We start from the raw sequence: 21,025 nt of genomic DNA on the forward strand, positions 1-21,025 counted from the left end.
TAAAAGCTACCCAGCCACAGCCCTCTGGCAGGGCTTCCTCCTAGTTCACCTCTGCCAAAGGTGTGCCTCTGGGTGCCACGTGGCAACTCTGCCTCTCAGTTTCTTGTCTGAGCTTCTGGGGAGTTAGGTTTTGGATGGGGACCTGAAATGTGTCAAAAATGAAGAGAACATTTGTGTTTTCTTTTTTTTTTTTTTTTTAATTTTTTTTTTTAAGGTTGGTTGGTTTATTTATTTATTTATTTATTTATTTATTTATTTATGCAAGCACTGGGTACAGTCAGAAGTGCGGGAGGGTGAGAGAATTCACCAGAGCCAGAGCGGGGAGTAGAATAGGCAGAAGGACCGAAGTACACTGCTGAGGAGAGCAGCGGGCGGCAGGAGAGGTCTGCGTGCCATGTGGGACCCTCCTCCAGTGGCCGGGGAGCAGCCGGGGATCAAACCGGCACTGCAGAGGCCGCGGGCAGCTTCGCAACCCAGCGCTCAACCGCTGCGCCACCGGGGAGGCCCAGAACATTTGTGTTTTCTGATACTGTTAGTTATCATTGCTATCCCCCCCCCATAACTCTGAATTTAGATAATTGACATTTTAAAAGAGAATGCTGTTGACTTGAGCTCTCTTTTAGATAGCAGGCTCTCCATCAGCTCATTGATGTTAGTCTCAGGTTCACAGGAGCAGAGACTGGGAGTTACTAGTCTAGTCCTTCCACCTCCAAAAGCTCCCTTTCCAGTTTCAGCCCTTGAGGGGCCTATTCTTTTTAAACATTTTTGTAGGGACTACACTGTGCCACGGACAATTCTAAGAACATTACACAAAGAATTCATCTAATGCTCACACCTATCAGAACCTGAGTGTCATTACTATTCCCATTTAATTGATGGGAACTCTGAGGCACAGGGAGATTAAGTAACTGGCTGGTAGATCTGATTGCAAGGAATCTAATTGCAGAGGTGGAGGCTGCAGTGAGTCACCAGTCCAAACGGCCTTTCTAACTCGGTAACTAATGGCTGCTCTCTGAAATTCCAGTCCAATTAAAGCCATTAATGGATCAAAATGGCAGTGTTTTAATGTTTCCACAAACCCTAACTCTGTAGGAATCCCAGTATTGGAGATTGCAAATTGTGATTTGAAAGGACATACTTCAGATAAGCCCCTCAAATTACCCTTCTCTCTGGAGGGCTCTAGGGGGTTGCCCACTAAGGGGAATGGTTTTGGGGGTTTTCCAAGAGGAAATATTTAAAGACAGCGACTGGCATTTTTTTTTGGGGGGGGGGCGAACCGGAGGGGAGAGGGGTAGTCATTTTCAGAAAATACAAATTTTCAGCCTGTATAATGGGCAAGTGACATTTAACTCTTTATTTTACCCCAACCTTCCAAGCTTGCTCTAATTTTGCTTCTCCAAGCCGGGGCATTCCCTACATGATGGGATCTGCTTTTCTAGTTTTTCATTCCCCTTGGAAGTAGGAGGTCGCCCACCGAATTCAAACGCTGGGCGCGCATCTCTCTCCCAGCCCCGGTCCGCCTCAGGCGGTCTGGAAAGGGTTAAGCGGGCGGGTGGGGAGGAGGATCCGGCTCACACCTTTCCCGGAGCCCTCGGGCGGCCGCGGCCTGGGAGGGGCGGAGGCTGGGGCCAGACGCCTCGCCGCCCGCGCCTGGGCGAATCGCAGCGCCCTGCCCGCCGGATTGGAGCGGCAGCATCACGCTGACCTCTGCCTGGGATGTAAAGCGGCCGGGCTGCTGCGGGCAGAGAAGGTCCTCGCTTCCCCCGGGAAAGCAGTCCCGCAACAGCTCGGAGCCGCAGCCTCACCCGGCAGCGCCCGGCCGGCAGCGAGGGAGCCCGAGGCGCGCGCGCGGGAGCCGTTCGAACCCGCGGCGGCAGGAGGGCGCGCGAGCCATGGCCGGGGACAGCGAGCAGACCCTGCAGAGCCATCAGCAGCCCAGCAGCGGCGAGCCCTTCCTGATCGGAGTCAGCGGGGGCACGGCCAGCGGCAAGGTACGGCGGGCGGCGGGCCCCGGTGCGCCTCCAGGCGGGCCCAGGGCGCACGGGGCCGAAGCCGCGGGCCGTGGCGGTTGCTGCAGCCACCGCGTGGCCCGCGCGCCCCGGCTCTTGGCCGCGCGCCTTCGCGGTCTTCCCCGCGCGGACTCGGGCGCGGCGGCGAGCACGCGGGCCCCGCAGGATCCCGGGGTTCGCCGGCCACGATCGCGGGGCGGGCGCGCTCCCTGGAGCCTCTTTCCCAGGCGGCCTGAACTTGTGGCCGGGGTCCTGTGGGGGAGGGGCGGGGAAGCGGATGCTTATTGTTTTACAAGTCTGTCGGGGTGGGGGGTGGAGAGGGCTTCTGGCCGGGCTCCCCACCAGCCCCCGGTGCGCCCCCTCCCTCGGCCTCGCCGGGAGGTGCTGGCCCTGCGGTGCGGCCCGAGTGCCAAGGGCGGAGCGAGCCGGGAAGCCGAGCGCGAGAATGCTCCAGGCGGCGTCCCGGGGAAGGGGAGCCCGCGCGGAGGCTGGGCATGGCAGGGGGTTCGGGGAGAAATGCTGGGAGCCAAATAGGTGCGGTGACATCAGTGAAATAATCGCCGCCGCCTCTGTTTTTTTTTTTTTTTAATGGCTATAAGAAGAAACGTCGCCGCCTCAATGAGAAAGTTCATGGCTCCATGCGCCTTGATGCCTGGGCGAACGCGATTTGGCTCCCGGGAGGGGGCTCTTCTCGGGGGGGCGCCTGACTCCCCCAGGAACCTGCTTGCTTTGTTTTATTGGCGAGGCCAGGGGAGACGAGGGCCACAACGATCGCCTCGCCGTACCCCTGGCTGTTCTGCAGGTGAAGAAGGGTGGCGCCCTCCCAGATGTTTCTGGCTTTGCTCCCCTAACTGCCTCGAAGATGTGGCTAATTGTTTCCTCTGTCGCTCTGCACCCTCTCACTTCTGTTGCAGCTCCAGGCTCCGCACGACGGGCCTGCGGGGGAGCAGTTCGGCGCACCGGGCTGGGCGAGGCGGGATGCTGCCTCCGGGGCCGGGGAGAGGGAGCTGGGAGGCTGCTTGGCGCCATGAGAAGCTACCACGAGGTTCGCGCTCCGGCGACTCCCGGGTGGCCCCTCCTCCATTTTGGTTTTACGCGTTCTCCTCGGGTCTGGGCTGCTAGGGCGCCCCGAGCCTGCAGTGGCGCTGGGGGAACTTCTTTATTGATTAAGTTCGCGTGGTTACACGCTCACGCAGCTGGGAACCGGCGTCTGCTTTACTTTTAGGGCCCGGAAGTTTAGGTTCCATTTGTCCCGATTGAATGCATATTTTAGTAAAATTTTAGAAAATGGGTTCTTTACTAGCACTACTATTGGTAATCCAAAGCAAAGCCAGGATCCCAGCTCTTGCAGTCAGCTTTACTTGTCTTTTTAAAATTATTGGTCTCTCCTCTTTCCATTGCGTATTCCTATTGCATGGGGCGTTTTGGGGTCGTGGTTTTATTCCCAGAGCTTTTAACAACCATGCTTGGTCAGTTACAATAGGGGCCCTAATAGCAACCCGAGATCCAGTCCTCCTGGGGTGAGGGAGATTTAAACTGACACTCAGATTAGAAACAGAATGATCTTGGTAATTATAAAAAAAAAAATTAGTTACTAAATTATTTAGGGGGAAGTGAGTCTCTCTTCTGTTCGGGTGTTCCTCAATCATCACCTGGTCTCAGCTGATAATCAGTTTAAGTTGTAAGTGTTACTTAGATAACTTGTCAAGTGGGAGCCCGTGGTGGGCAGTGACTTCAGGAAAACGATTGTAGAAAGCTCTTGAGTGGTTTTTTTTTTTTTAGTTTTCAAAGCATGTGCATTTGAGGTAGCGATGATCCTGTCATTAGTGAAGATTATTTTATACTTTTTTTTTGTTTTTTAAAAAGTCTAAAGGCGCATTGGGCTTATAGAATTCCATGTTGTCACCAGTTTGCTGCAGTTCTATCTTAGTTTTATTATTGAGCAGATATCAGTGCCTTTCCTCCAAGGAATTTGCAAAATTTAAAAAAATTTCTTATTTATGCATACAAGAACTGGGGTGTAGGTCAGAGGTAGGGGGTGAGAGGATTCACCAGAGACAGAGTGGGGAGCAGAACAGGTGGATCTACTGAAATACACTGCTGAGGGGACAGGAGAGGTCTGTACCAGGTGGGTCAGCTTCCTGGTGGGGCATTGAACTCATACCACATTGGCTGGGGATAGCTTGACAGGGCTGAGACTTTAACCCCTGTGCTACCGGGGAGGCCCCTGCAGATTTTTTTTTAAGGTTGGTCAACATCAACAAACTGGAGCTCCTTTGGCGTCTCAGATCTGAACATTGTAGTGCAGGAGGGTCTGGAAAGCAGTATTAGCTTTCTGTCCCTGGGTGTTTGTTAGAGGAATTTGGGAGAAGGCACAGGACTAACAGCATCATCAAAAATGACAATTTTAGAATTAGAAGAGACTGCAGAGCCTCCAGAGTCCAATATGTAGCCTTATCACTGAGGATAATGTATTCAAATGATAATGTATTCACTGAGAATAATGTATTCAAATCATGTACTCAGTGACAGAGCCAAGACTAGGCTGGTGTTCCTTCAACCCTGCAGTTTCTCAAGAATTGACTAGGCCATTCCCCAAGAGCACGTGCTTGCACCTTCAACTTGAAAGGAATGGCTGCAGAAAGGTTTCAGAGGTACTTGGCCCGAAAGGAAATGGAAAGGAAATGGAAATGCGGATGGCTGGGGTGACCCAGAGTGTGTCTGGGTGGTTCTTTCTCCTCCCCAGCCCTCCCTGCTTTGCTTTTGTTGAGGACTGGCCTGCATCTCAGTGATGAGGCTGGCCCAGTACAAGTGTTTTATCTCAGATTAGATTAATTTGGTTGTAGAAGGCAAAAATAGTGATTGCAGTCCATGTACTGCATTTTTTAAAAGTTTGTTTTACAAATGAAGATGAGTTAGAACTTTACAGTAAGCTTTGCTAGGCTGACCTGGCAAACCATTGTTATAAAGTCGTCATCTAAAAGTCGTGGTAGGATGAGAAAGTAATTCTGATCTACGTCACAAACCAGATTCATGTATTTCCTACTAAAGGACAGGTCTAGAAAGGGGTGAGACATAGCATGGGAAGTGGGGGAAAGAGCAGTTTCCGACTTCTTCACCTGCATATATACCCATGCCTCTGTCACTGCCCTTGTGACTTCTTCCTTGGTGTCTTAAGCTGCTCCTCCACACTGCCATCGAGTCACCTCCCTTAAGCTCTTGTTTGTCACTTTCTTTTTTGGAAACCTCAGATCACTCCCCATTACTCATTACAGGTCTGATGTTTGAGCAGAGAGCACTTATTCAGACCCCACTGCGGTCCCAGACTGTTTTCCCAGTCTTCAGGCCCTCCTTACACTCCAGTGCAACCGAGCACTTCTTAGAGGACTGCTCTCACACGTTTGCTGCTAGTCTTCCCCTTGGAATAGCCTGTAGCCCCTTTAAAGTTCTCTTCTGCTAATATTTCCTGTAGGGAACTTTGGTATCTGTTATCTTAATCAGATTTATTTTTTGGTCTCTAATACTTCCATAGTTTCACATATTTTGCCTGCAATGTGGCTACTGGTTGGCTGCTTCTCCCACTGTAAGTTCTAAAGAGCATCACATTTGTGTTTGAATATATCACCAGTGTTTGATGTAGCGTCTGTGTTTGGAGTTTGTTGAATTGAGTTAGGCAGGCCATAATTTATAACTACCCTTTGAATTTTTGTAATTCAGAAGACTGTTTGAATTAGGATTTGAAGCCACAATTAAAACCATATTTAACTGTTATTCATGTTGCAATGAGCCCCCCAAATAAAAGCTCCCCCCAACCTAATACATTGGTATTGCTAATTTAGAGCCTAGCATTTATTAAGCATGTGCTTGACAGATATGTATTCAGAAAGTCCTGTTGTACAGAACACTGTAGTAAGTGCTTGGGGTAGAGAAGAATTCAGGATACAAGGATTTAGGAGATAAAGTCTCTGTCAGTATTTTATAAACTGCTTAAATAGTTTTACCATGAAAGTTTTTGTGTATTGCTTCCCTTTGAAGTTAGGGTGGGGATCTTTCTAGATGGTGGGTAACAGAAGATGAGGTTGGACGACTTTGCCCTGCCTGTGGCATGAGCTAGCTCCCTAGCCCATGATAGATTGTGCATTGAAATCTAGATTTTTCTTTTTTTTTTTTTTTAAGATTTATTTATTTATGCATACAAGAACTGGGGTACAGGCCAGATGTGTAGGGGGTGAGAGGATTCGCCAGAGACAGAGCGGGGAACAGAACAGGCAGATCGACTGAAATGCACTGCTGAGGGGAACAGCGGGCAAGTCAGGAGAGGTCTGCTGTGCCAAATGGGTAGCTCCCTGGCCGGGGATCGAACTCGTGCTGCAGTGGCTGCGGACAGCTTCATAGGTTGCGTCCCAACCCCTTGCGCCACCAGGGAGGCCCGAGATTTTTCTTTTCCCAATCTATACTTGTTTTGAGCTTTCTACATGAGCCGCAACCAGTCTTCATGATATTTTTGGGCAGGTTGGTCTGACTGGGCATGAGTAATACAGACCAAGAGAGGAAATTGCAGTCCCCTCAGAGGTGTGGGCTGTTACCTCAGCTCAGCTTGACCGTGAGTCAGCATCTGCTTTTGGAGCCTTCTGGAATGTGCTCTGGACCTGGGTCTTCTTGGCTCCCCTTGCCCTGTTCTTGGAACCTCAATTACCATCTCTGTCTGACCAGATTCCTTATTGCACACCCTCCTTCTATCAGATGCTCCATAGCTGGGACTGGCTTGATCCTTCTGCTCTGGTTGTTTTTTCCCCTCAAAACTGGCCTGGTATTTTTTTCTACCTCTGCAAAACCCCTGTGTGGCTATCAAAGTCAGGTGGGATCTGCCCTGCCCACCTCTTGTCCACCTTCCCCTGGCTCTCCAGTCTAGACTCACCCACTCCTAGAACGTGCCCCTGTTACCGCTCTGCCCAAATGCTTGCTGTGTGTTCTGCCCAAAATTCTCTTATTCATTAAGTCTGCACCCAGCACAGTGGCTAGTGGAAGGGAGAAGAGACCTGCAGCCCCTTGTGGCCCCTCTCCTGCTGCTGCCTTTCCTCTGGGCTGTGCCTGTGGTCAGCAGTCTCCTTTCTTCCTTGACTGTTTTGAAGTGTGATTTCTCATGCTCACTCTGGTCCTGAAGTCCAGCTCACTGTATAGTGTTTGCTCAGGTCTTCTCCCTGATGCCATCATTTCTTTGAGTCATGCTTTGATAAGGCTCTCATGGAGACATGGCATTTGAGTATTTTTCTGCTGAAGACTTGACCTTTAGCTAGTGGTCTCTGAGAAGGTGCTGTTGGAAATGTCCAAGATTTCCAAGTATGTCTCAGTGTTTTAAATCAATAAAAAAAGTTTTGAAGGTGTACTCTGTGAACGTGTTTGATTTGGTCATTAACTATTTTTATCATTGAGTTGATTTGTCATTAAGCATTTGATCATCTCTATGTGTCAAGTGTATGCATATATTAAATGTAATCCATGTGTAATTAAAAACAAAAATAGAAATTATAAAAGGATAGGGAAATGATAGAAACACTTAAAATTGTGGTTCCTTTAGTGGCATAAAAACTTGATTCTTAGAAAGATATTTTTGTGACTAGAGAATGTTTTATTTTTAAATATCTTGTTCCTAATGTAATTCATAATAAAACAAGATTGAAGGTTTGTTCTAAGTTTAGTCTTTTGAACCTTGATTTAATGACCACTAGATTTGAAAGTTAACCCACACAGAGATCTATATACAAGAAACTCATCATTTGCAGTGTTTTGACAAATCATCATAGTCCCATCCCCAATTATGCAGAAGCTTTTGTTAAAAACCAGCTAGAAAATTTTCATGTTCTCTATTGTCCATCTGTTGTTTTTTGGAAACCAAGGTGCTCCATTTTTAAAGTTTTTTAACTAGTAGATTCAAACCCACTGAGAATCCTTATTTGGAATATTTTAAAATAGGTTAAAATTTCTGTTTATAAATTTTTAGAAGTTGCTAGATTCACAGTTTTTCAACAAAGTTACTTAACGATAGTTTCAAATATATATCATTTGATTTTGAATACATGTATTTTCTTTCAATTCAACACAAAACAGCAAGTCAAAACATTTTTTTTGAAAGGGAAATCTGTAACTGCGATGTTTACATGAAAACAAAGATGAAAAGGATTTTCTGAAAGACCAACTAAATGTAATAGTTGTCAGAAAAGACTAGTCAGTTTATTGTCATGAAGGAGTTAGTCTGACATGAGAGATGACTCAGAGAAAACAAAGAATTTACCATTATAAAAGTGTCACCAATAGACTATTAACACAACCTGAAAAGTATAAAGACTCATGCATTAGGCTTTCAGGCTTCTCAGAAGCAGTAATTTGATTAGATATGGGGACATTGGTTATAAAAGGAATTGGGTGTGCTTTGAGAATATTATTGAATGGTGATTGAAGAGAGTAAAATTTCTGAAAAAAATAAAAAGAAGAAATTATATGCTTTGCCACCTGAATATTAAAAATGATCTTTCCATAGCTTATATTTCTTTCAAAAAGCTGTTATTTTCACCTGTTTACTTACAGTGAAACTGCAGAAATTGTCAGTGACTCTTACCCTCCCACACTTCCTATGGCATCTCTGAGTATCCTCTGGACTAATCTTGCATACCCTAGGAAACAGGTGTCCTGTCCCATGTGATCCCACACTTCACTTTGGTAGAATATTCATTTTCACAATAATAATGATAAACGTTCTGCCACATGCCCTGTGTGACTTGTAGAACGTTACTGTAGGGTTTTTGTAAGAATTTTGACTGGTATGTACATGGTGGAAGTGTAAGAACTTTGTATAGTTGCAGTGGAGTTGTGCTTTATTGCTTTAATTAGTATGTAAGTATGCTCTCTTGTCTAATATTTTGGCCTTATTTTTGTTATTTATTTATTTATTTATTTATTTTTTTATAGAGGCATGCTTTATTTATTTGTTTGCTGGTTTGTTTGTTTGTTTTTTGTTTATACATGCACTAGGTACAGTCAGAAGCACGGGAGGGTGAGAGAATTCACCAGAGCCAGAGTGGGGAGCAGAGCAGGCAGAAGGACCGAAGTACACTGCTGAGGGGAGCAGCGGGCGGCAGGAGAGGTCTGCACGCCATGTGGGACCCTCCTCCGGTGGCCGGGGAGCAGCCGGGGATCGAACCGGCGCCGCAGAGGCCGCGGGCAGCTTTGCAACCCAGCGCTCAACCGCTGCGCCACCGGGGAGGCCCCTTATTTTTGTTATTTAAAGGGCTCCATTGGCATATCCCGGCACAAGTCCTCTGTTTGCCCTTGCCTTTCCTCTAGGAAATCCAGAGTTCTGCAAGTGTTCAAGGGTTGGCTCCTGTACTGTTGGGGGCATGTACCCCTACCTGTGCAGGATGGCAGTCTCTCTCAGAGCTTGGAGGAGAGTGGGGGCCACAGTGCTGACCTGTGATTTTGTGTTTATTTTTTTAAAGATTTATTTATTTATGCATACAAGAACTAGGGTACAGGCCAGAGGTGCAGGGGGTGAGAGGATTCACCAGAGACAGAACGGGGAATAGAACAGGCAGACTGACTGAAATACACTGCTGAGGGGAGCAGCGAGTAAGACAGGAGAGGTCTGCTGTGCCATGTGGGTAGCTCCCTGGCCGGGGATAGGACTCGTGCTGCAGAGGCTGTGAACAGCTTAAGAGTGCTGTGCTTGACCCTTTGGGCCACCAGGGATGACCTGACCTGTGATTTTGAACTGTGATCCTCAAACATGTTTGTATCCTAAATGCTTAGGGAATCTTGGAGAATTCTTCATCCCTTTGCATATTTTGACATCAAATTTTTTCATTATAAGATAAAGAGTTGCAAAAGATGTACAGTTACTGACATATTATAAATATTGATATGTTAAAAGAATTGTTTCATTTTTAAATGAATCTGATAGACTTTCCATATTGTAATAATTTGACCTGTGATCATCCATTTATAAATACCTGATTCGGGCCTCCCACTGCATCATGAGTTTGATCCCTGGCCAGGGAGATACCCACATGGTACTCTCCTGACTAGCCCGCTGCTCCCCTCAGCAGTGTATTTCACTCAATCCTCCTGTTCTGTACCCCATTCTGTCTCTGGTGAATCCTCTCACCCCCCACACTTCTGGCCTGTACCCCAGTTCTTGAATGCATAAATAAATAAATCTTAAAAAAAATATAAATACGTGATTAAGTACTTGAGTCAGAAATGTTCATTTTTCCTTTTTTTCTCCTTGAAGCTGTATTTGAATTCACTTCCCCCTGCAAAATGTTAATCTCATATTTTTGTGCATGAAAAAATCTTTTATTGATCATTTATCCTGTTTCTGCTTCAGAATATAGACATTGGAATGATTTTATTTCCTGTTCTTACAAGTCTCTTTAGTGTTAAGTTCTTTTGGATTGCATTACTACTGTCATTAGCATCAATTAATCAAAAACAAGCAGATGTACACTTGTGATAAGTAATTAATCATAAAGGTAGAATTTTGTTTGGAAGCAACTTGCTGAGATAGATGGAGCTCCTCCCCCACCTGATTATTTCATATGTTAGTGGATCATTGCTACTGATGCTAGAATAAGATTTTTTGCTTATATACACATAAGCTTTGACATAAGTAGATAGGAAAGGAAGGACTTTCAATGTATCAGGGTCACTGTTTTTACCTTTCAAATTATATGTAAGAACCTGATAAAATTTTTATGAATCTACTAGCTTGCCACTTGTCTCCCTATTTTGTTGAAAGCAGAACGTTAGAAACCTCTAGACTTGTGAAAAGATTTGTTGTCTAGTCATTAAGTCATTCACTTTTTAGTATAGCTTTAGTATTTCAAATCACCCCTTTGGCCTCTACAGGAAACTAGGGTTCTAGTCTAGCTTTGTCTGTTACATACTAAGCACCTCCATAGAAATGGTCCCTCAACCCTTACAACTTCACATATTTGTGGCTAGTCTTAAGTATCCTGGAATTGTTTTCTCATCACTTGTCACACACACCAAGGAATTTGAATCAGAACCGGCACAATGCAGGTGGCATTTGAAATACTGTGATGGGCTTCTGGAAGACACATTCACTGGCCAACATTTACGTCAACTGGATACTGACTGTATTTCCCATTGGTCCTGGGACCGCGGAGGCTTACTTTCACAGCTGCTGCTCCTTTTTCCTGGAGTCCCTCCCTTTACCCACCATCCTTTTCCGGAGCTGGATAATGCCTGCCCATCTTCCATGTGCATTCTTTCCCGGACTCTCCTGGGATGATTGGTGTTGTCCCTCTTTTGTGTTGCTGAGACCTTCCTAACAGACCTCAGAGTTGTGAACCACCCACCCCACTCCCATGGCTGTTGCTTGCTTAGTCTGACCTTCTCTCTGACATGGGGGGACAAGGGGGTGTCAGGGACTGTTTTTCTCATTGTTATCTCAGGCTAACACATAAACTTTTTTTTTTTAAGATTTGTATTTATGCATACAAGAGCTGGGTTACAGGCCAGAGATGCGGGGGGCGGGGGTGAGAGGATCCACCAGAGACAGAGTGGGGAACAGAACAGGCAGATTGCTGAAATACACTGCTGAGGAGAGCAGCGGGCGAGTCAGGAGAGGTCTGCCACGCCATGAGGGTATCTCCCTGGCCAGGGATCGAACTCGTGCTGCAGTCTGTGGATTGCTTCATAGTGCGGTGCTTAACCACTTGTGCCACCAGGAAGACCCAACACATAAACTTAAAAACAGCTTAGGTATGTTCCAATGATGTTTCTTGAATAATCAAATATTTTAAGAACCTTTTTCAAAGTCCTTGGCATCTTTACCTGGGTCTATAATAGCAATTTCAGGACGTACAGTGTTGAACTACTGCTCTTCCATTAAAAGATGCTCAATCCTGCAACCTTCCCCTTCTCAGCTGGTGGCAGCTTCATTTTTCTAGTTGCTCAGTTGTGCTTGACAACTCTTTCACTTACACCTTATTAGGAAATCTTGTTAACCCTAGCTTCACATCATGTCTGCAGTTCCACTTCTTTCCCCCCCTCTGCTTCCTCCCTGCTCCAAGCCACCAGTCCTTTCCTCTGTCTTGTGGGCATTGCCACTTGATGCTCTTGAACTTCCCACACACTTCCCTGTCCCTGTTGTCCTGCCTGTGTTTGTCTCCAGCTCCATGCACAGGACAGAAACCTAGTCTTCTCTGCCATTCCCCAGCACACCTACCTCTACCCACATCCATCCAGGCTCCCTGTGCCATCAATTCTAATTTCCAAATTCCCCTTGCAATCACTCCCAAATCTAGCTTTTCTTGTCTGGATAACTCTCCAGAGTGTGATTTCCCAGCGCTGGCCTGGACTTGTTCAAGACATTTCTCCATGTTGCTGGTGTGATCTTTTCAAAGATGCAGCTCAGATCATGCCTGTCATCCCACTAAAATTCTTCAGTGGCTCTTCTTTGCCTTTAATCTTGCTGCCAGCATTGTGTACCCCCCCAACCCTTACTACCCATAGTCTCTCCAGTTTTACCTCCACTTAGGCCAGGCCAGTTACCTTAATTTGCCAGCTCCTTGGGGTTCCCTAGAGCCCACCTCCACACCTCTGCAGGGGGTACTACTCCAGCTTCACATGTCCCCTCCCCTTGGTCTGGTCTCTTCAAAGCCCTAGCATTTCCAATGAGTAGGAGGTGTTCTCTGTCCCTTGCAATGGGAGTTGAGGTTTCCATCCTGTCTTTGCTGCAGTCTCCATGCTGCTGTTTGCTTGTCCTTCCCTATAGGCTTGAGTTTGAAGAGCTGTCCTATCTCTGTCCTCTGGGTCTAGAATATCATAGGTACTAAGGATACAGGTTGGAGTTGAAAAGTGTGGAATTATGGAGGAGTTCATCTGAGTTAACATTTTTTCATCCTACATCAAAAAAAAATTGGGGAAGATTTATTTATTTATGCATATAAGAACTGGGGTACATGCCAGAGGTGTGGGAGGGTGAGAGGATTCACCAGAGACAGAGTAGGGAACAGAACAGGCAGATTGACTGAAAATACTGCTGAGGGGAGCAGCAGGCGAGACAGGAGAGATCTGCTGCGCCATGTGGGTAGCTCCCTGGCCAGCGGGGGATTGAACTTGTGCTGCAGAGGTTGAAGAGAGCGTCATAGTGCTGTGCTTAACCCCTTGCACCACCAGGGAGGCCCATCCTACATCAGAATTTTGAGATCTAATGTTAGTGGTGTATGGAGTTTGTGGCTGATGCTAGTACTGATCTTCAGAGGAGTTGTTCTCTAAGGAGCTGAATGTTGAGCTGTGTTTGTAAGAAGTGTGTGAACAGGTGGCACCCTGGTTTATGGTGGGACATGGCTCCCCCCTGTGAGTAGCAAGAGGGGCAGGTGCTGGGTGCGGGGATGGCAAATGCTCTAGACCCTGATGGTTAGGAAAATGGGACTAGTTCAGCAAACTTCAGTCTCGTGCATTTAAAAATTATTAGTTAATAATCAAAAGTTATTTGTGTGGGAAAGTGCTTTAAATGAACACTGTATAGCAATACTGTCACTTTTTCTATAGGGCACTTAGGCAGATATTTGAGTTTTAAGAAGTTGTTGGGTCATGGGTTTTTGGGGTGGCAGATTTTTCATTTATTAGAAAGCACAACTTGTATTACATCAGACAGTACTGTCAGGGCACCTACATGTGACCACTCTATACCATTGCCTTGCTGTATTTTCCTTCTGTCAGGCTTTATAGTTTTCAGAAATCATGTGTATTTATTACTATTTCCTTTCAGAAATACTTCCAGTGATAGCTAGTATTTTCTGAGCACTGACTGTGCTGTTCTAAGTGTTTTATGTGTATTCGCTCCCATAATCTATGAAAGCCTTGAGTGGTAAGTTACCAGAATAACCCCTGGTTTCCAGCGCAGAGAAGTTACTATCTCCCAGCACCTGGTGGGGCCAGAATTGAAACTCAAGCATCCAGAACCACTCTGCTCTCCCAAGTCTCAGTGTTGCCCCAGGAAGCCTGGTTTCCTGCAGCACCTAGTGCCTTGTGCTGCTCACTGGGAGGGAATAAACATGAAATACACCAAGTGAAAAGTAAATTCCTTTTTTCAGCACCTTCCTCCTGCAATGGGGTGATTTCCATCATAAAGCTTATTCTTTTCAGTTGCAAGCATACATTTAGGCAGAGATATAGTCCTTTTTGCATAAGTATTACTCCCCCCCACCCCCACAAGGGAGGCACATTATTTCTCCATGAACCCTTGGGGACTGTGTCTCTTGAGGTGTGACATTATATTAGCTGTGCAGCAATTACCAGTATCTGGGGTTGTTTTAGGTTAGCTAAATGTTAGTCTCCTTGAGATTTGGGACACATTTTAACCTTATCAGCAATATCCTGGGGAGAGGGGTGCTCCTGCAGGTGACAGCTGCCCTCTAGTTCCTTTTGATTCTTTCCAGAAGATGTCCTTCCTGTAAAGACAGTCATCATTGCAAAATCTTAAGGATGTATCTTGTGTGGAGTTTTGAGCCTCTTGGTTTCTGATTGTCATCCTTTCCTAGTCCCTATAATGGGGCTGATAAAAAGGGCTTGAAAACAATTTTTTTAGTAGCAGAATATTTGGTGGTGGTTAAGTCTTGTCTTCTTTTCTACTGGGAGCAGAGGATTTCCCTGCCGGGTAGGAGTTCTGAGGTCAGCCTGGGTCCACAGCCAGGCTTCTGAACAAGCATCAGTCTCTTGAATCTGTATGCAGAGTTTTGTTAAAAGTGCAGTTTTGCTTGGCAGAGTGTTCCTTACCAAGGTGAGCAGGAGGAGCTGCAAAGAGCCCTTTTTTATATGGGTGTTAACGTACTTTGTCTTAGGCTACAGGAACGGTAGCCTAAGAAACGGTCTTGATTTAGAAATTAAAAATACTATTTTCTTTTTTTTTTTTTTTTTTTTTTTTTTTTTTTTTATAGAGGCATGCTTTATTTATTTGTTTGCTGGTTTGTTTGTTTGTTCTGTTTACACATGCACTGGGTACAGTCAGAAGCGCGGGAGGGTGAGAGAATTCACCAGAGCCAGAGCGGGGAGCAGAGCAGGCAGAAGGACCGAAGCACACTGCTGAGGGGAGCAGCGGGCGGCAGGAGAGGTCTGCGCGCCATGTGGGACCCTCCTCTGGTGGCCGGGGAGCAGCCGGGGATCGAACCGGCGCCGCAGAGGCCGCGGGCAGCTTCGCAACCCAGCGCTCAACCGCTGCGCCACCGGGGAGGCCCAAAAATACTATTTTCTAGTCCTGCAAATGAGGTGGGCATGAATGAAACTCCAGGGAGAATATGGACTTTCCTTCATTAGTGCCCCAGAGCTTCTCACTAATGGAGTGGATATGTAGGTTCAGCCTGCACCTGGGGCGGGGTTGGGGGGCACCCATTTAGGTTCAGTACAACTTGGTGGGACCGAAGCATCATGCCCACTTTTGACCCCATCTGAACCTTGCATCATGTAGAGTGGAAATAGCTCACACCCTCATATTTAACTGGCCATTTTTATCTAAACACTGCAGTTGCTTGTGTGTGTACACAATGAAAAATGTAACCTGTATATTATTACTACTCTGGTAAAAGTTGAAAAATATACATAGTATAGAAAGACAAATACTGCTAGTGCTGCCCCAGCTCTGCCACTTCCTAGTCTTGCTGTGCCTCACTTTCCTCACTTATAAAATGGGCACCAAAACAGTGCCCAACCCTCAAAGGTTATAAGCATTGCATGAAATAATGCAGAGAAGGTAGCTGACATGTTGATGGTACTGGCGAACAGCCAGTAAAGGGTAGCTCTGATGAGGATGAAGATGATGGGACAGCAAGGGCCAGATTACTCTGCAGCAAAAAGTTAGAACCAAAAACTTAGAAACAGAGACCACTAGTTCTTCCTCCTCAACCTGTCCATTTCTCATTGACTGCCACTTTTTATTTTATTTTTTAAAAATTATTTTATGCAGGGCTTCCCTGGTGGCGCAGGGGAAGACTCAACCTATGAAGAAATACGCAGCCACTGCAGCACAAGTTCGATTCCTGGCCACCCAGGGAGAAACCCACATGGTGGGACAGATCTCTCCTGTCTCGCCCGCTGCTTCCCTCAGCAGTGTACTTTGGTCCGTCTGCCTGTTTTATTCCCCACTCTGTCTCTGGTGAATCCTCTCACCCTCCCATGCATCTCTGGCCTGTACCCCAATTCTTGTATAAAAATAAACAAATCTTAAAAAAAATTATTTTATGCATACAAGAACTGGGGTATAAGCCAGAGGGGTGTGTGTGTGTGTGTATGTGTGTGTGTGTGTGTGTGTGTGTGAGAGAGAGAGAGAGAGAGAGAGAGAGGGGAGATTCACCTGAGATAGAGTGGGGAGCAGAACAGGCAGATTTACTGAAATACACTGCTGAAGGGAGCGGTGGGCTAGACAGGAGAGGTCTGCCTCTCCATGTGGGTCAGCTCCCTGGCCAGGGATCATGGTGGCTGGTGATAGCTTGATAATGCTGAGACTTTATTTAACCCCTGTGCCACCAGGGAGAACCACTTTTAACTCTTAGTTTTCTTTTTATTTATCTCTGTATTTCATGAAAGCATTTTTATACTGCTATTTCGTGAGTGTCTCAATGTTAGGCATTCTTTATTGACTTCTTGTTGCTGACAATTAGATTTTGTATTTTCCTTAAATTTTATTCATATGTCAGTCATTTATGTAACTAACTTTGGGGGTACATTTTCACATCTCAGTATGTGCACATGCTTGACTTATCCTTGACAATTGGGTTTAAACAATTATCCACATGTCTCTCCTAATGTAATTATACCAAGTTTCATTTGGTTTGAAATTCAGTGTTTACAATGTTATGATAATATAAACATTGTTCACGGCTGAGTCATGGAATAATGTTTGAGAGTTCTGGGTGTTTTTGAGCATTGTAACTGCTAAACTGAATTGAAAAAAATGAACAGGACTTTGTTTTACCTTTTACTTTGAATGAATATAAGGGTTATTCGTGGTTGGTAGCATTTTAAGATGTATTTTATAGCCTGCCCATTTCTTTCTTGCTTAGCTTGACCTCCGTTGCTTTGCATATCTTCCTGGAATCTTACAAATAATTGGTGAACGGTGAGCATCAAACGTGGACTTTGGATGGACTGGGAGCTTGGAATCAGTGGATGGCGTGTAGGCCTGTATCAGCTTTTGCTTCTGGCTGCCCTTTAGGTCCTGTGCTTTGGTTGATGTCATCCATGGATAGAAGCCTCTAACTACCTTCAGAAAATAGGGTAGCTCCCAGGAGCCCCAGAATGGGACTGCTTAAGGGCCAGGAGCAAGACCAGCCTGATGTGGGAGAAGGGAAATGGTGGTTGGGGGCAGCAGAGATTCCTTAAAGATGCACTCAGCATCTCCAACTTTTTGGAGTTGGAGAGTCAATATTAAGTTACTTTTACTTGGTCCAGTTTACCTGGAGTGAGGAGAGGGCAGAGGATAAAGAAAAACGGGGAGTTGTGGTTTTATAGAGCTTGAGGTTTACCAGAGAGAGGTGGTCAGGTGGTGCTGGGCCTCCCACTCAGAATCCCAACTGGAGGCAAAACACTGTCTTTTAGCCCAGCAGCATTGTGGGTTCTGGATCTGGGGGTGTGGAGGAAGCCCAGAAACAGCAGATTCTGTCTCTGGCCCTACAGTTAATATAATCACACTGAAGTGATCCTGGGCTAAGTGGTGGGCGTGGGAAGGTAAAGACAGGAAACTAGGACACCAGTGCTTGGGCAGAGTGGGGTCCGTACTCATCAGTTTTGTACAGAGCAGTAAGATCCTGCATTGATACAGAAACATGGGGTTCATTTCTGTGTAAATCAGAGCCGTTCTTTCTGTCTCGAGCTCTAAACTTTTTGTGTTGGCTGTTAGCCACCCATTTTGTAGTGTTATAGGACAGGGAGAGGGGCAGCCCAAAACCCCACAAACCTGCCTATTCTAAATGGGTTCTGCCATCCGCCGCATCAACACAAAACATAGGAGACTTTAATGGGAAGGAACTTTAATAAAACTAGGAAACAATACAGGTAAGGCAAAGAGTCTAGTTTCTAAATGAAGCACCCAAAGTTACCCATCCCCTCGTGGGTAAAAGTCCATCCATATGGGATTGGCCCAGAGCAAGGCCCCAAAGCCTGCCACAAGTCTAAAGCATCTTCCAGTGGGGACCCACAGAAAAGGGTCACAAACAACTGGACAAGCCCGGAAGGAAAAGAGCAAAATCAACATCAAGATAAAAGCTGCCATGGTCACCTCCCCACGGGTCTCACCCACATCTGTGTCACCCAGTCCACGACCAAAAGACAAGCGCAGTTTCTTCACGTGTCTCTAGGCTCCATGCACCTCCTCCAGGTCTCCTGGCTCCATCCTGCTTCCTTCCTCAGTCTCTTCTGCAGCTTCTTCTCTCCCTGCTCAGCTCCACCCTTCCTTGGGTGGGGCAGGGAAGCTGGAACCTCCCCCTTTCCTGGGGACCACCCTGTGACAATTGTAGGGCGATTGGCGTGAAGGAGAGCGGAAAAGCGGCAGAAAAGTTTCAGACTGGAGAGCGTGTCTCTTAGAAAGTAGAGAGCTACCAGAGAGTAGCTGGTTCCAGGTAGTTTTCCCCATTTTGTTCTTGGCTTGGTTCCTAACTCTACATTTTTCATTCCCCCTTTTATGAAATTTGCTGAGTCGCCACTGCTAGTCATAGGCCTCTGTAACTCGGTCATCTTCTGTGTCAAGGAGGCATCACTGATACTGAGACTGGCTAGATTCACAGGTAAGGGATTTGGGGGTTGACCTAGAAATAGTATGGATTAGTGAAAAGAACCAGTGATGGCTGCGTGTCCCAGAGCGCACCCCCCTCGCCCCCCCCCCCCCCCGCCCCGCCCCGCCTTAGGTAGGGGACTAGATTAAACAGCCTTTCAAGTCCCTTCCAGGTCTCCTAGTCTGGATGTTGGGGAGTGCAAACAGGAGATTGCAAGCTTGTCTTTGGAACTGGCCCAGTGCACCTGGGCCTCTCCTCCATCCTGTCGCCTCCATCCCCAGGGGCAGCAAGAGTGTGTGTGAAAGGTGAAGTATCCACTCTTATCTCCTGGATTCAGCCACAGGTGTGCATATCTTCATGCTCTTTCCATTGTTTTAGAGTCCTCAGGGGCCCTATTCTTTCTTTGGGTTCTGCTGTGGTTCCTAGCAGTGACGTCAGAGCCATGCCTGGGCACCTGGGGCCATCCCCCTTCACCTGGCCATTCTGAGAAGTCCTCTTAAAGGGTGATGAGACTGGAGTCAAACAGGGAAAACTGTTGCTTGGAGTCAAATAGCTCTCAAACATCCAAGAGCTTTCTGCCTTGGCCCCAAGGCCGCCTCCTCCCAGCCCTGGCTGTGACACCTTGCCCCTTTCATGTTGAGTCAGGGTCCCCATCCTGCCTCGGTGCACACCACAGAGGGGCTGCCTCCCCCCAGAGTTTGGCAGAACAGTGAGGATCTCAGAGAACAGGCTTTGAACTGGGCTGTAGTCAGCTTTGGGTGGCTAGTGCTGGGTAGAGCTGTCTCTCTTCTGGGTCCTATCAGAGATATGGGGACATGGGAAAATTCAGGTGCTGGGCAGTGGTTTTCATGCCCACTTATACTTGCATAGTAAAAGGAGGAAGGTGTTCCCCTGTTGCCTTTCCAACTAGTCATGCACTATGGTGAGATTTTTCTGTCTTAATGAAACATACACAGACCATGCTAAATATACCACATTTACATGTTAAGTATACCAAATATGCCAAATATACCACATTTGTTACAGGTATTATTTACAGGTGTTACAGGTATTACAGGTATTACAGGTGTTACAGGTATTATTTCTGCCTGCTCAGCCCAGTGGGTTCTCTCTCCCTCCCACCTCCCAGGCAGGTCTTTGAGAAAGGGCCTTTATCTGAAAAGGAAGTAAAGTCTTCAGAGGGAATTGCTTTTGCTTGAGCTCAGTGTCTCTTCCCAGTGTCAGAGTCTCCTCCATTCCCTCCTCCCTTGGTTGCTCATTATGCATGAAAACCGGAAAGTTTTTTTTTTTTTTTTTTGGTGGTAGTGGGAGTGGTGTTATAGGACAGGGAGAGGGGCAGCCCAAACCCCGCAAACCTGCCTATTCTAAATGGGTTCTGCCATCCGCCGTATTAACACAAAACATATGAGACTTTAATGGGAAGGAACTTTAATACAACTAGGAAACAATACAGGTAAGGCAAAGAGTCTAGTTTCTAAATGAAGCACCCAAAGTTACCCGTCCCCTCGTGGGTAAAAGTCCATCCATATGGGAATGGCGCAGAGCAAGGCCCCAAAGCCTGCCACAAGTCTAAAGCATCTTCCAGTGGGGACCCACAGAAAAGGGCCAGAAACAACCAGACAGGCCTGGAAGGAAAAGAGCAAAATCAACATCAAGATAAAAACTGCCATGGTCACCTCCCCACGGGTCTCACCCACATCTGTGTCACCCAGTCCACGACCAAAAGACAAGCGCAGTTTCTTCACATGTCTCTAGGCTCCATGCGCCTCCTCCAGGTCTCCTGGCTCCATCCTGCTTCCTTCCTCAGTCTCTTTTGCAGCTTCTCCTCTTCCTGCTCAGCTCCACCCTCCCTTGGGTGGGGCAGGGAACCTCCCCCTTTCCTGGGGACCACCCTGTTACAGTGGTTTTGGTATTACCAGGGTCAGTACTAGTGGTATCTAGAAACTTCTTCTTTCTTACCTTCACACTCTGATTGTGTTTCTTCCTTTCCTGAGTATTGCACAACTGGGGAAGAGTGAGCTGTCTTCCTGGGACAAGCACAAGCATGAGGTGCTTGGGTCGTCCTTTGTGGGAGCTGTTGTGTTTAGTTACTGGAGAATGAAAATCTCGTATTTCAAAATTTCTTCCATAGTGGGTTTTAGATTCTTGGGTGATAAACTTTCTGCAGCCTTCTCAAATAAGAACCATAAGGCAGAACTCCTTGCCTTCCTGAGGAGAGTGTGAAACTTA

The 21,025-nt window shown here is 46.6% G+C and overlaps 1 protein-coding gene across 1 annotated transcript in view; it reads left to right on the plus strand.

The window, feature by feature from the left end:
* The first annotated feature begins 1,862 nt into the window (after positions 1 to 1,862).
* Positions 1,863 to 21,025, plus strand: part of UCK2 (uridine-cytidine kinase 2) — a 68,705-nt gene continuing 49,542 nt past the window's right edge. Inside the window, exon 1 of the mRNA XM_037506612.1 lies at positions 1,863 to 1,991. Coding sequence (XP_037362509.1) covers positions 1,893 to 1,991 — 99 coding nt within the window. The 5' untranslated portion in view covers positions 1,863 to 1,892. The remainder of the gene's footprint in view (positions 1,992 to 21,025) is intronic.

The sequence above is a fragment of the Talpa occidentalis genome, unplaced genomic scaffold, assembly GCF_014898055.3.
Source record: "Talpa occidentalis isolate TD23 unplaced genomic scaffold, MPIMG_talOcc4v2.1 talOcc4.12, whole genome shotgun sequence".
Taxonomy (NCBI): domain Eukaryota; kingdom Metazoa; phylum Chordata; class Mammalia; order Eulipotyphla; family Talpidae; genus Talpa; species Talpa occidentalis.